This window comes from Urocitellus parryii, chromosome 1 (assembly GCF_045843805.1).
Source record: "Urocitellus parryii isolate mUroPar1 chromosome 1, mUroPar1.hap1, whole genome shotgun sequence".
NCBI classification, from domain to species: Eukaryota; Metazoa; Chordata; class Mammalia; order Rodentia; family Sciuridae; genus Urocitellus; species Urocitellus parryii.
This window is the reverse complement of record NC_135531.1, coordinates 95,873,762-95,889,850: the sequence shown is the minus strand read 5'-3', so window position 1 is coordinate 95,889,850 and position 16,089 is coordinate 95,873,762. Positions and strand designations below refer to the sequence as shown.

The window sequence follows — 16,089 nt, the reverse complement described above, 5'->3', positions numbered from 1 at the left end:
ATAACACTTAAAATCGAATTTTCATGATTGCAGGGAAAATTAATAATGAGAAATTGAACACGTCATCAGAATCGTACCTGGAAGAAGTCAGGTGAACATGTATCAACGCTTTCAGAATTAAATGGAAGTGTTTCAACTTACATTAACTGGAAATAAAGGTAATACTCTACAATTCTAATAATACATTATAGGGGCTGGGGTTGTGGCTCAGTTGTAGAGCCCTTGCCTACATGTGTGAGGCACTGGGTTTGATTCTCAGCAGCACATATAAACAAATAAATAAATAAAGGTTCATCGATAACTAATAAAATTTTAAAAATAATACATTATATTTCAAAAGAATGTTTTGTGTTCAGAAAATCTTATTAAAAGAAAATTAGTAATCCAAAGAATGTTATAAACTTACCTTTTACTGGGTAACTGAACTACTTCCAGTTATTGAGAATTACCAGTATTATATTTGGAAACACATCAAAATACAGGAAAAAAATCCTCCTAAGAAATAACTGGCTACTATGCTTTCATGAGTGTAAATATTTACATTCTGAGGATAAGCACTTTTGGAAAGGTACTAGGATTGAACCCTGGGCCTCAGGCACTCTACAACTGAACTACAATCCAGTCCTTGGTAGTCACAAAATAATATCTTAAAAATTGGAGGGCTGGGGATGTAGCTCAGTGGTAGAGCTCTTGTCTGGCATGTATGAGGCCCTAAGTTCAATCCTCAGAAATTTTAAATAAGTAAATGTTGGGAGGGAATTTAGAGTTACCTGTAAAGGAAGATGAGACATAAAACTGACTACTTAGTGAAATTCCAAGAACCCCTAGTAAATATGTATATATATCTGAATATTATTATCAAATAATATTTTGATATACCTGAATATTACTATCAATATTACTGTCTTTATTTCTGTATAAAAGCCTTATGTGTTTCCTCTCAATTTATAGTTAATAAAGAAAAAGCCTTATATCCTCAAGATATTGATCGCTCAAGAAACACCTACAGTGGCACATGCCTATAATTTCAGTGACTTGGGAGGCTGAGGGAGGAAAACGGCATTTTTGTGGCAAAGCTCAGCAACTTAGCTAAGTCTTAAGCAATTTAGGGAGATTCTGTCTCAAAATTTTAAAAATGACCAAGGATATAGTTCAATTGTAAAGCACCCTGGGTTAAATTACCAGTACCAAACAAACAAAAACAGGAAAGAAAATAATTATAGTTCAAATATAGTTTAAAATATTTACATGGCAGTAGCATCATAAAGCTTACTTCTTACAGAGTTTGTTTTGTTTTGGTTATTTTGGTATGTGTGAATAAAATATCCCAAAATGCTGGAAGGTAAAGTAATCTACAATATTGAGAGTGAGCAAACAAACTTGAAGCAATTACCTGCTTAAGATTTTCTTGCCAAAATATTGGTATGAAAATTAAACCAAACCACATACAAATAAAGGACTCATTGAAACTCACGTGAGTAGAAGCAACAGAGTCAAAATTTATCTTGTTATTCTCCACAGTGACATTTACTGCCAAAGAAGCTTCATTAGAAAGATCTTGTTGGGGGAACATTTCTGGCGTCATAGTGAGAAAATTAAACTCTGTTTTGCGGGAATCCGAAGCAACGTACATATTGTATGAATAAGGCAAAGTTCCCTCATTGTAGTTGAGAGAAACGCTTGGCCTAGCCTGAGAACAGAGATCATAGTGAAAGCAACCCCAGGAAGCAGACCTGGAGGAGTGACCCAGGCGCATGGCAATAGCCAGAATCACTGCCAGGAGGAAGAGCACTGAGATCAAGCCCAAGGCCACCACCAGGTAAAACTGCAGCTCGTCTTGGGGGTCTGAGGGCACAGGGCGGTCACTGAGGTCTGGCAGTGCCTCCTGCAGGCTGTCAGCAAAGACCAGGAGCAGAGTGGCTGTTGCCGAAAGAGGCGGCTGGCCACCATCACGCACAGCGACCAGCAGGCGCTGGCGAGTCGCGTCCTTGTCGCCCAAGGCGCGAGCTGTGCGCACCTCGCCAGTGCGCAGCCCCAGGCTGAAGAGTCCGGGATCACTGGCCTGCAGCACGTGGTAGGACAACCAGGCATTGTGTCCAGAGTCAGCGTCCACCGCCACCACCTTGGTGACCAGGTAGCCGGGCTCCGCGGCGCGCGGCACAGTGTCGAAGAGCGCAGAGCCATCGGGCGCCAGCGCGGGATAGAGCACCCGCGGCGCGTTGTCGTTGCGGTCGCCTACCAACACGCGCAGGCTCACGTTGGCGCTGAGCGCGGGCGAACCATGGTCACTAGCCTGCAGAATCAGCTCAAAGGAACGCAGCTGCTCGTGGTCGAAGGCTCGCTGCGCGAACACCACGCCGCTCTGTTCGCTCACAGACACGTAGGATAACAATGCCTGAGGCTCCAGGTCGCTGGCCGCGATGGAGTAGGAGACTTGGCCATTGGACCCCAAATCTGGATCGGAGGCGCTAACTTGAGCGATGGAAGATCCTGGAGGGTTGTTTTCAGCCACGTGCACCATGTAGGAGGCCTGCTGAAAAACTGGAGCATTGTCGTTGACGTCGCCAATGTGTAGGGTGATGCTTGTGCTGGAGGAAAGGGGCGGTTTGCCCTTGTCGGTAGCAGTGATGGTGACATTGTACTCTGGGGTCTTCTCCCTATCCAGGGTCCCATCTGTTACAAGTTTGTAGTAATTATTGGCGGAAGATTCAATTCTAAAAGGAAGTTTTTCTTTTATGAGGCATGTGACTTCCCCATTTTCTCCTGAATCTTTGTCATGTGTTTTGAACAGAGCAATCACGGTGCCTGGCTTTGTGTCCTCGGTTATGGAACTGGACACTGAGGTAAAAACCACATCTGGAGCATTGTCATTCTCATCTAGAATTTCTAGTATAATTTTACATTCTGTGGCCATGCCTCCACCGTCCTTGGCTTCTATGCTTATGGTATAATGGCTACTGATTTCAAAGTCTATAGGGTCTTTGGATATAATTTCTCCATTTTGATGGTCTAGCATAAACTTATTTCCAATATTATGTCCTAGTGATTTGAAGGAGTAGGTGATCTCTGCATTGATGCCCTCATCTTGGTCGGTGGCTGTCACCTTCAGCACAGAGGTGCCTGGGGGCATGTTCTCTTTAAGGCTGACTTTGTATATATCCTGGCTGAACACTGGTGGGTTATCATTGGCATCAATGACCTTGATTTGAATTTGAGTTGTGCCAGTCAGGACTGGGTCTCCCCCATCCACTGCTGTCAGGATCAGGAGATGGGAGCTCTGTTGTTCCCGATCCAGGGGCTTTTCCAACACTAATTCAGGGGCAATTTTGTCTTCCAACTTGCCCTTCACCATCAAAGAGAAATGTTCGTTAGAGCTGAGCTGGTAATCCTGGAGAGAGTGAGGTCCTACATCTGCATCTATAGCAGATTCCAGGCCAAACCGAGTCCCCAGAATTGCAAGTTCATTGATTTGTAGAACAATGCTGCTCTGGGGGAAGTTGGGTGGATTATCATTTATATCCTCTATCATCACGTTTATGTGAAAAACATTTAGAGGATTTTCTGCTACAATCTCTAAGGGCACAACACACAGGGAATTCTGGGAGCAGAGCAACTCCCGATCTATTCTTTCACTCACAAGTATATTCCCATTCTCAGTGTTTATAGTAAAGTATTTTTTCTCTGCACCAATTCTAAGGTTTCGGGTCAGTAAATCCTGAACATTCAGCCCCAGGTCCTCAGCAAGGTTCCCCACCACCGAGCCCCTGGCCATTTCTTCTGGAATAGAATAGTGGATTTGCTTCCCAAGAGCTGCGCAGAACAAAGGCAGCAGGAAAGGAAAGAGTACTTGCCGATAGAGGGTCCTGCTCCTTTTCTTCGCCCTATATTCCATTCTTCTTTTTGTGTTGTTGCAGCCTCGATGTTAAGATAAGATGCTTCACAAATTGCTTTTAAAATATTTATTTCCACTGCAGAGAAAACCCAATGCTCCTAGTTTGAGTGTATCCCAATCTCAACGGATTCTTGCCTAAAACAAAACACAAGTCCCGGCCACTCTCCTTTCACCCTGGCTTCTGTGACTATGCAGAATACCACTCTGGGTGGATCTCAGGATCCAGCTCTTGCAGCAAATTGGCCAACAGCGACACTCAGAGTCTATTTAGAAAACAGCAGTCCGAAGCCTTTGCAAATTTAATGGGACTTGGATTTCCAACAGATAAATTAGATTGATATATAGGGAACTTGGTGAATTTTGGATGTGTTTATTTTCCAGTTTTTATTATCAAAGAAGGTTTCTTGGAGATGGGCTTATACAGTAGAGATATAGGCTCATATAGTAATAAGAGGTTAACAGTTGGTCTTTTTCTAATCAGAGGAAATGCACGTTAGAAGAGAACGAGGCAAAAATCTTTTCTCCAAATGAACGAACGACTGAGATACTCACAACACTCCAGTATTTTTCTTGACTTCAAGACTAATTTAGGCATCTGTCAGAAGAATTCCCTTTCTACAATTGATCCCTCCCCCAAACACTAGGTACTCAACTAACAGTTAATTATATTAAGGCCAACTCCTAAATGTAAAACATAAACTTGAAAGGGAACATTAATGCACAAATATCTAGAAATTATGTGAGAATACTGAATTTAACTGATGATGAAAATGATTCCTGTGATCAGATACCCTAAGTAAGTCTCCATTTTCATACTTGGTTTTTCTAGGCATTGCTTTAGATAACATGTATATCATTAAATAACTATCAAAGTGTCAATAAAAAGTTGTTTCTCAAACAGTAATTGAGTATAATTATATAGAATTAAATAAAATAAATAAATAAAGTGAATAAATAAAGTGAATTTATGAAGGAAAGAAAGCAAGAACCCATACTTCCTAGATAGTTTGAAAAGGAACAAAAAATACCCAGAAGAATACCAGTTAAATCAGTCTCTTTGTGTGTGCTGGGATTGAATCCAGGGCCTTGGGCATGCTAAACACATGCTCTACTGCTGAGCTAAACCACAGAGCTTAACCCCTAAATCAATCTCTTATGAAGTCTAAATACCTACTCAATCTCTTACATAACTCAGAAACTATTCTATATAAATAAATCTGAAAATAAACCTTTTAACAGATTTGAAAATAACTTTTTGAGAAGCACTGGATCAAAATTTTATCATATGTGAACTTACTACATTAAAAAGTCTTCTACACAGACAGTAAAGAACAAAAGGAAATAATACCAGTTCAATGATTTGATTATTTCTTGAGAACAATCTATTGACTTCATCATAGTAATAAAAAAGATATCTGGAACTTAAGGAAAAAAAGTTCTACATTTCCTCTACCAAGCAAGTTCAATAATTAAAACCTACTCAAATCTATCTTGATAGGATGAAGCAATGAGGCAAAGTTGAAACAGTCTATACAATCTAAATATATCATCAATCATCAAAAAGCAAAATAGAATTGCTTTATGCTTAGAAAAATGGTTACATGTATAAGTGTGCATATGAATAGAACAGAAGAAACAAGCTATTGAATCAATATGGTTAACTTTGACATTAGAAGTAATAGTAAATAATGATAGAATGTAACTGTAATCAGTGGAGACATAGTCAAATTGGAAGACTGTGAAAATAACTAAAAACTGTGAATCCTTAAATTGAATTAATCAGTTTATATTGATAGCCACAGACAATGATGATAGAAAAATAATACTAAAATTCAACTTAACTACAAAGTAAGCCAAGATGAATTAGACCTTTGAAATCAAAAGAAAATATGCCAGTACTAAAAAAAAAAAAAAATGACTTCCACAAAGTCTTTGTGCAAAATGATGGAAAATCTGATGAAAGGTAAAGTACAAGAACTCATGGATATTCTAAATGTGTATGAACTTTCACCTGCCCTAAACCCAGTTTTCTTAACAGGCTCTGAAAAAAATCCCTTAAAACCCTTGTACCAACGCATTAACAATTGGGTAGAATAAATCTCACCTGATTGTTTGTTGGGTCATGTTTGCCTAAAACAGTAGCTGAGTCTTCAGCTATCAAGAGAGGCTCGCTTTTCTCACAGCTCTCCTGGCTGATGAGCGTGTCTGCATAGTTGGGCTGCGGGAAGATCAGGTGGCTCTTCCGAGAGTCAGCAGTGAGGGACACCTCATGGGAATAGGTCTGTAGGAAAGCATGCACCCCCTCTACACCCACAAAGTGAGAGGCGGGCGTGCCCCCTAACCCACTGCCTGCTCCCTGGAGCAAACGTGAGGAATGCCAGTGCCTCAGTCTGAGTGCCAGCAACGCAATGACAAAGATGAGGAAGATGCAGGAGACCGCTGTGATGGCCACAACTAGGTAGAGTGTGAGGCCTGATTCATCTGGGTTGGTGGAAGACTCCAGACTGCCCAAGTCGGCCAGGACTTCTGGGATACTGTCAGCCACTGCCACTGTGAGCGTCACAGTGGCTGAGAGGGGAGGTTGACCATGGTCCTGGACGGCCACCACGAGGCTCTGCTTGAGTGCATCTTTTTCCAGTAGGTTCCGGGCAGTGCGCACCTCACCTGTGTGCAGCCCCACCGTGAAGAGCCCAGGCTCGCTGGTTTTGAGCAGGCGGTAGGACAGCCAGGCATTCTGTCCTGAGTCTCTATCCACTGCCACCACTTTGGTCACCAGGTATCCAGGCTCTGCAGATCGGGGTGCTAACTCCACCCCAGTGGAACCATCAGTGGGGAGGATGGGATACAAGATCTCAGGAATGTTGTCATTCTGGTCCAGTATGAACAGATTCACTGACACATTGCTGCTGAGTGGTGGGTCCCCGCTATCACATGCAGTCACTCTCAGTTGTAGGTTTTGGAACTGCTCATAGTCAAAAGAGCGCAATGCATACAGCACCCCAGTATCCGAGTTGATAGATACATAGGAGGACTGAGGTGCCCCTTGGATCATGTCTTCTGTGACAGAATAAGTGACCTGGGCATTCTCTTTGCTATCTGGGTCAAGAGCGGTCACTGAGAAAATGGAGGATCCTCTAGGATTGTTTTCAGAAACATAGGTAGAGTAAGAAGAGCGAGTGAAGACTGGAGGGTTATCGTTCTTGTCTCCCACATTCAGTAAGAGGTGAATTTCTGTAGATAGGGATGGACTTCCTTGGTCTTTGGCTGACAATGTTATGTTATAGCTCTGGACTTGCTCTCTGTCCAGCTCGCTGTTTGTTATTAACTTGTAATAATTTCCATAAGTTTTTTCTAACTTAAAAGGGAGATTGTTAGGAATGAAACAGGAGACCTGACCATTTTCTCCAGAATCTCGATCTTGCACATTTAGAAGAGCAATTACTGTACCTGGAGGCGAATTTTCCAACACTGAATCAATAGAAGAGGTGATAGTTATTTCTGGAGCATTATCATTCACATCCAAAACTGTAACGAACATCTTAGCAGTGGTCGAGAGACCGCCACCATCTTGGCCTTGAATTTCCATCTCATAGAACCTATATTTTTCAAAATCCAGAGGCCCCTGTACTAGAACTTCGCCAGTTTGAGAATTCAACTGGAATATTTCAGAAGCTTTGCTTTCTGTATTCTGGAACGAATACATCACTTCCCCGTTGAGACCCTCATCTGGATCCGTCGCATTTACCACGAGCACTCGAGTTCCAGAGCTGAGGTTTTCAGGAACACTCACTCTATACACAGACTGTGTAAACTTTGGGATGTGGTCATTTACATCCAGGACCACCACGCGAATGGGAACTGAGCCCTTGCGGATGGGATCGCCTCCATCTAAGGCTGTGAGGAGGAGGAGGTGAGCCGCCTCTTTCTCCCGGTCCAGACCTCGCTCCAGCACTAGCTCTGGATTCTTGGCCCCATCAGTTCCGCCTCTCATTTGCAAGGAAAAGTAACTATTAGGGCTGAGTTGGTAGCTCTGGAGAGAGTTCGCTCCCACATCTGGATCCCTAGCGTTAGGTAGAGGAAATCTCGATCCAGGAGCTGCGTGCTCACTGACTTTTATCTCTATTTCCTCTTCCCGGAAGCTGGGAGCATTATCATTAACATCCATTATTTCTACCTCCACTCCATAAATCTTCAGGGTGTCCTCCACAAGAATCTCCATATTTAAAAAGCAGGAGGAAACCGTTTCACAGAGCTCCTCCCGGTCTATCCTACCCGCGGTGATCAAGCTGCCACCTCGCGGATTCAGAGCGAAAAGCTGCGTCTTCTCCCGGGAGATGATGCGGACTCCGCGGTCGGTCAGCTCCCGGGGCTCCAACCCTAGGTCCTTGGAGATGTTGCCCACGAAGAAGCCTTTGTCCACCTCTTCTAGCACAGAGTATCGGACGTGTCCGGCTCCAGATTCCCGCAGCGTCCCCAGGAAAATACACAGCAGCACCAGGGCGCTGCGTTCCAGGCTCTGGGGCGGATTCGCCATGGCCGGGATCGAGCCGATAATCCGCAGTGTCTAGAGCGGGTTTGTTCTGAATCAGCTTACGTGTCTGTCCACGAGGTCCCAGGCCGTCCGCATCCAAAATATATTAGAAAGCGAAGGAAAGTGCTTTTAAGTTTCCAGCATCAGGATCTGTGAGTATCCATCTTATTCTGCTTTGTGTAGTAGAGGTCGGGGAAGGGGCTCAATAGCTCGCAGCCTCCCATTCCCTGGTTGGTGAACAGCGGCGCCTAGAGCTCACTTTTATTATTGCAACCACTAAGAAAAACTGATGTGCCGGTTCCTGAAGAAATTGTTAACACTTACCTCTGTGAATCATACGTATTTATGAAGCTTAAAACCGCAAACAATAGTTATGTAATGAGATGCTAAATGTTTACCAAAAGCACTTATGAAAGTAATGATTATTAAAAGAACTTGTTCAATTTTTAAAAATTTCAAATACTACCGGGACTGAAAACTTCGTTCTAATTAATTTTACTGACTGAAGTGGGCAGGCATTTGTGGACATGGAGATAGCATGGTCCCCACAAAATTATCAAGTAGAATGAATGACTAATTCTTACCATTTTTGTGAGTATAATAAAGATAAAACTTTTGATAAAATTTACACAGCATTAGGGTTGATATTTAAAATACCATGATAAAATATAACTAAAAGGTACTTTCATGAATATTTCCTCTGAGATTTCTTGTTTATATGTGGGGAGTGTTGGGAATGGAACATAGGGAGCGACACCCCCAACCCTCAATAATTTTACTATAAAATACCTTTGTATGGTAGGAGGATTTTGAAGCATTGAAAACTTTTTTTTCTAACGGTAATACCCAAAGGTTTGACCTAGATTTATCTTAAGACCTTCACCAAAATATTATCTAAAATCATGAAATAGTACTATATTGTATTACACTGGCATATTGAAATATAAAAATCGTCATTTTAAATACCTGGTCAAGCGTGTTCTTCTCTGCTTCAACACCAGGAGGTAAAATGCTAGCCAACAACACTGAAGAGCTATCTTTGTTGAGAATATCTTGTACCGCAGGAAAATTATTAACAGAAGTAAGAAAATTAAATTCCGGGTTAGTTTGATCCCCGTGTCCACGCATATTACAGGCATAGGGCAACGTTCCATCGCTGTAATTGGGGGGCAGCACGGGTCCAGACTTTGAGCAGAAAACTGATCCAAAGCAGCCTCTGGGTACAGGGTTGGAATACTGCCTCAAACGCAAAGAAATAGCCAGAATCACTGCTAGAAGGAAGAGCACCGAGATCAAGGCCAAAGCCACAACCAGGTAAAACTGCAGCTCTGCCTGAGGATCAGAGGGAATAGGGTGGTCTGCGATGTCCGGCAGAGCCTCCTGTAGGCTATCAGCGAAGATTAAGAGCAGCGTGGCGGTCGCTGAGAGGGGCGGCTGTCCACCATCACTCACAGCGACTAGCAGGCGGTGGCGGGATGCATCTTTGTCGGTCAGGGGACGCACAGTGCGCACCTCGCCCGTGCGTAGTCCCAGGCTGAAAAGCCCGGGATCCGTCGCCTGCAATAAATGGTAAGAGAGCCAAGCATTGTGACCTGCGTCAGCGTCAACCGCCACCACTTTGGTGACCAGGTAATCGGGCTGTGCGGCTCGAGGAACCGTATCGAACAGCGCGGAACCGTCGGGCCCCAGCGCCGGGTACAATACTCGGGGAGCGTTGTCATTGCGGTCATCCACCAACACACGCAGACTCACGTTGGTGCTGAGAGCCGGCAAGCCCTGGTCTCGCGCCTGTATCGTCAGCTCGAAGGCTCTCAGCTGCTCGTGGTCAAAGGAGCGCTGTGCGAACACCACTCCGCTCTGCGCGTTCACCGACACATAGGACGACAATGTTTTGGGTTCCAGGTCGCTGGCAATAATAGAGTAGGAGACTTGGCCATTGGGTCCCAGATCTGGATCCCACGCTCCGACCTGGGTTATGGAGGCCCCAGGCTGGTTGTTTTCTGGTACATGGACCAGGTAGGTGGACTTTTGGAAAATGGGAGCGTTGTCATTCACATCAGTGATGTGCAGGGTGAAGGTTATGTCGGACGAGAGGGGTGGTTTGCCTTTGTCAGTGGCTGTGATGGTAAGGTTATATGCTGGGGTCTGCTCCCGGTCCAGGGCCCCATCTGTTACTAACTTGTAGTAATTGTTGGAAGAAGAATGTATCTTAAATGGACCGTTTCTACTTAAACTACAAGTGACTTCTGCGTTTTCCCCGGAATCTCGGTCCCGTGTTTTGAAGAGGGCCACAACCATTCCATGAGGGGAATCTTCCAAAATCTGATCAGATAAAGAAGTGATTATTATTTCTGGGCTGTTGTCATTTTCATCTAGAACCTCTATGATTATTTTACACTGTGTAGAGAGAGATCCACGGTCCTTTACTTCTACATTCATTGTGTATCTTTCTACTTCTTCAAAATCCAAAGGCTGGTGAGTTACAATGTTTCCAGTACTGGAATCCAGGTAGAACACACCTTGGGCTTTGACAGCCACTCCAAGGAAAGAGTAGGTGAACTCTGCATTGATGCCCTCATCCCGATCAGTGGCCATCACCCTTAGAACTGAGGTGCCTGGAGGCACGTCTTCCCGGAGGCTAACCCTATAAACGTCCTGGCTAAACACAGGAGGGTTATCATTGGCATCTACCACTATGATTCTAATCTGAATAGTACCACTTAGGGGTGGGTTCCCACCGTCTAAGGCTGTCAGCACCAGGTGGTGAGTGCTTTGTGTTTCTCGATCCAGGGTCTTCTGCAGTAATAATTCTGGATATTTGTCGCCATCAGAATTATCTTTCACCACTAATGAGAAATACTCATTCGGACCAAGTTGGTATTTGTTCAGTGAATTCATACCAATATCAGGGTCTTCTGCAGACTCAAGAATTGTTCCCATTCCCGGGCTGACGGATTCACTTATTTCTAAGATTATTTCATCTTTTAAGAATTGAGGAGCATGGTCATTAATATCCTCAATCATCACAACGACATGAAAAATATTTAAAGGATTTTCCACCACAGCTTCCAACTGCAGCTCACATCTTCTCCTCTCTTTGCATATCTGCTCCCGGTCTATTCGGTCCTTCACAAGCAAGTCCCCACTCTGCGCGTCTACGTTGAAGTGCAGCTTCTCTGCGCTAACTCGCAGCTTCCGAGCTGACACATCCAGGACACTGAGCCCCAGATCCTTGGCGAGGTTCCCCACCACCGAGCCCTTGGCCAGCTCCTCGGGAATGGAGTAGCGGATCGGCTCTCCGAGCGCCGAATAGAACAAAGGCAACAGCCAGGGAAACAGTACCTGCCCGCGGCCGGCGCATCGCCTCTGCGCGCAGCTCCCTCCCATCACTCACTCACTCGCTCGGGTGTTTTTCACTGGATCCCCCACTTCGCAGCTGGGAGAGAAAGTTATCTACCACGCTGGAAGAGTATTCGGTCCAGGACAGGCGGAGCCCAGTTTCGGGGATGGGAATCTGTGCGTGTATTCTCCAGGAGTGAGAGGGGTTGCTTCTGTGTGTTGGTGGCTGCGCAGGAAATCCCAGGCAAGAGACTGAGGGATCCCGGGCGTTGGAGCTTGCTCTGCACTGGCCGACAGCGGCGCCCAGAGGCTGCGTGTGGAACTGCAGCCTGGCTTTTCTATTAGGGAATCTTCGGTTTTTCAAAGTATAAGTTTATAACCAAAATATTTGAATCTCATTCCTTGGTGATTCCATTTTCACCACAAAGAACTTTTACGTCATCATAAGTACATGTCTCTTTATGTATTAAAATTTATTTTGAGTTTTAAAGGAATATAGAGTGAAGGTCTATAGGAGGTCTATAGGTCTTCTATCCCATGGCCCATTGCCACTGAATTCCACCATTCAGAGATAATTACTGTTGCTCTTTTTAAGAATAATTACCGATAAAATGGGAACTACTAATGATAAGCAAAAAGTTTTTGTCTTTAATCCTAGCCTTTATTCAGTCAGAAACTAATAACCCTTCCTTCCACATTTAGATATTAGAATGTAACCATTGGCAATCATCTAGGATATTCTGTATTGCTTTAAAAATAATTATATTCAAAAATTTTGCTTATAAGAGATACAATGTCAAAAATGTATTTTTCAACCTGTATTTTTTCAAAATGGTAGAATTACTTAGATGGATGCATAGTAATTTGACTCCCATGGACAGAAACTTAATAGTTTCAATTATTTCACAGTTAATAATTATTACCCTAGAGAATGTGCTCACCTTCCCACAGACCTATAATTAACCAAATGCTGATTGACACAAAAAAGTCATGGTCTCATAAATAGTTGAGACACTTTAGAACATTCTGATTTTTATGACATCAAGTTAAGAGTATTAGTAATTAAAGAGAGTGAACAAAATACATCATTATCTTTGTTTTGTTTTGTAGTTGGGGTTGAAACCAGGAGTGCTATACACTGAGCTATATCCCAGTCCTATTCATTTATTTATTTTTGAGATAGATACTAAGTTTCTTAGGGTCTCACTAAATTGCTGAGGCTGGCCTTGAACTTGTGATCTTTATCCCTCAATCTCCTGAGTCACTGGGATTAGAGGCATGTATTATCACACCCAACTTATATCACTGACTTAAATGTGCTAATTAATTCATCCACTGATCATTTGTTTGGAAGAATTTTGTGTACTTCTTTGCTTATTTTCTGGTATCCTGAAAAAAATGACATTTCTTTCTTTACTGTTATTTTGACTCTGAATTTGTTTCAGAATTTCAGGTATGTTTAACTTCCTCTACATTAACAAGTCCTACCTTGTTAATGAAATACCCTTGTCAACATAGCTTTTACTCCTATTCTTGGGAACATGTACAAATTTGTCTCTCCTCAAACCATATTTGTTTTTACCCTTAATGATTGGGATGTCTAATTTTAAAAAGAAAAGAGAATAGAACCACAAATCTTCTCTAGTTAACCCACTACAGACTCTTTAGAATCCCTCTTGAGTAAGAAGAGTCAAATTAAGAGGTATATCTTCCACACAGCAACATGAAATTAGAGAATCAAATGCAAAAAGATGCCAAAGTCTTAACAGGTTTGATTTTAGTTGGAAAAACCTAAACACACATTGTTATGAATTTTAACTGAATATTAAGAAAACTTTAAATCTTTAAGGACTGTATTCAACTATAACTGTTGCTACAAGTATAGTTTGGAAAACATAATTGCAAAGGCACATTGTCCTTCTCCCTGGGAAGAACAATGCTGAATAACCTTGGGCTTGGCTTATGTTTCCAGTTAGGGTAATGCATTTGTTTCTGACATTTACCTATTTTTACCAGACCTGCATTCAAATCAAGAGCTTGAGTTGTCTAAAGAGCCAGGGTTTCAGCTTCTGGCCACTGAGGAAAACACACAAATTGAAAAGCATTTTGTATAGAAGTCTGTCTTTAGAAATTTTCAGTATTATACTCAACAACACTATAAAATTTAAGTTCCTGCAAAGCTAATCATAACAAACTTATGACACTATGTCTTTGCTGATGAGTCTTACTCATCAAATTCTTCTTTTAATGTTTTAGCAAGAGACCAGTGTCACCGAATCTGAGAGAAAAGTAATTAAAAATAAAGATTTAAATTTTACATCACTGTACTGAAAACCTAAAGGTAAAAATCAACCATAATTGCTTAAAGGAAAGCAAAAGTAAAAATAGAACTCACTGGAACCAAAGGAGTATCTTCTATAGGAAACTTTGAATCATCTAACAAAGACAAAGGATCCTTTTTCTCACAGCTTTCCTGGCTGATAAGCGTGTCCGCATAGTTGGGCTGGGGGAAGATAATGTGGCTCTTCCTTGAGTCTGCAGTCAGGGAGACCTCATGGGAGTAGGTCTGCAGGAAAGTGCGCACCCCATCCACATCCACAAAGTGAGAGGTATGCACACCTGCTAACCCTCCACCTGCCGTCTGGAGCAGGTGAGACTTGTGCCAACGCCAAAGTCTGAGTGCCAGCAGCAGGATGATGAAGGTGAGAAAAAGACAGGAGACAGCAGCTAAGGCCACCACCAGGTACAGAGTGAGGCCTGAAGCATCATGGTCATGTGGGGGTTCAAGGCTGCTTAAGTCAGCCAAAACATCTGGAATGCTGTCAGCTACAGCCACAGTGAGGGTGATGGTGGATGAGAGTGGTGGCTGGCCATGGTCCTGCACAACCACCACAAGGCTCTGCTTGAGAGCATCTCTGTCTAGCAGGGCCCTTGCTGTGCGCACCTCACCAGTATGCAGCCCCACCACAAAAAGCCCTGGCTCACTGGCCTTGAGCAGGCGGTAGGACAGCCAGGCATTCTGTCCTGAGTCTCTGTCCACTGCCACCACTTTGGTCACTAGGTATCCAGGCTCTGCAGAGCGGGGTGCCAGCTCTACCCCAGTGGAGCCATCAGTGGGAAGGGTAGGGTACAGGATCTCAGGAGTGTTGTCATTCATGTCCTGCACGAATAGGCTCAGAGACACATTGCTGCTGAGTGGTGGGTTCCCACTGTCACTGGCAATCACTTGCATCTTCAGCTCACGAAATTGCTCATAGTCAAAGGATCGTAGTGCATACAGGATGCCAGTGTCTGAATTAATAGATACAAAGGAGGATAGTGGTGCCCCTTGGATGGTGTCTTCATTCAGGGAGTAAATGACCTGGGCATTCTCTTTGCTATCTGGATCAAGGGCTGTCACTGAAAAGATGGAGGCACCCCTAGGGTTGTTCTCTGGGATATAGGTAAAGTAGGAAATGTGAGAGAAGGTTGGTGGGTTGTCGTTGATATCTGCCACTTGCAGGGTAAAGTGAGTTTCAGTTGACAGAGGTGGACTCCCACCATCTCTGGCTGTTACTGTGATGTTGTAAAAGGATACCTGTTCCCAGTCAAGGGCTCGGTGTGTCACCAATCTGTAATAACTGTCAATAGACTTTTCTAACTTAAATGGTAGATTACTTGAGATGGAACAGGTTACCTCTCCATTCTGCCCAGAATCTAAATCATGCACGTTTAAAAGGGCTATGACAGTTCCTAGAGGTGAATCTTCAGTCACTGGACTAAACAGAGATGTGATGGTCACCTCTGGACTGTTGTCATTTATATCTTCTATGGTAATCAACACTTTTGCAGTTGCAATATATGCTCCTCCATCTTCTGCCTGTATTTCTATTTCATAGAAGCTTGTTTCTTCATAATCTAAAATTTCAGATATTTTAATTTCCCCAGTATTTTTGTTTAGTTGGAATTTCGACAATTGTATGTCAGGTAATTTTCGAAAGGAATAGGTTACTTCTCCATTGGTTCCTTCATCCTTGTCAGTGGCGGTGACCGTTAGCAACTTACTGCCTACAGGCAAGTTCTCTGGAACATTTAATCGATACTCTGGCAAAGTGAATACCGGTGCGTTGTCATTTGTATCAAATACAGTCACAGTGACGAGGACAGTGCCTGATCTGAGAGGGTTACCTCCGTCAGAAGCAGTGAGAACCATGTGGTGAATGGCCTCTTCTTCTCGATCTAGGGCGTGCTCTAGCACCAGCTCTGGGTACTTGACGCCATTGGCACGACTCTGAACTCCTAGTGAGAAATGCTTATTGGGGCTGAGCTGGTAACTCTGCAGTGAGTT

General features: G+C 43.3%; 1 protein-coding gene across 9 annotated transcripts in view; it reads right to left on the bottom strand.

Moving 5' to 3' along the window:
* LOC113179652 (protocadherin gamma-C3) overlaps nucleotides 1-16,089 on the bottom strand; it is a 145,736-nt gene that overhangs the window by 71,748 nt on the left and 57,899 nt on the right. Inside the window, exon 1 of one of the 9 annotated variants that reach the window (XM_026384366.2) lies at nucleotides 14,158-16,089. This exon is cut by the window's right edge and continues 571 nt beyond it. The exons of 5 other annotated variants lie outside the window; for them this stretch is intronic. In XM_026384366.2, coding sequence (XP_026240151.2) covers nucleotides 14,158-16,089 — 1,932 coding nt within the window. Of the gene's footprint in view, nucleotides 1-1,474; nucleotides 4,047-5,996; nucleotides 8,602-9,389; nucleotides 11,979-14,157 lie in introns of those variants that run through there. 3 more of the 9 variants (XM_026384368.2, XM_026384365.2, XM_077800901.1) reach the window with 3 other exon arrangements.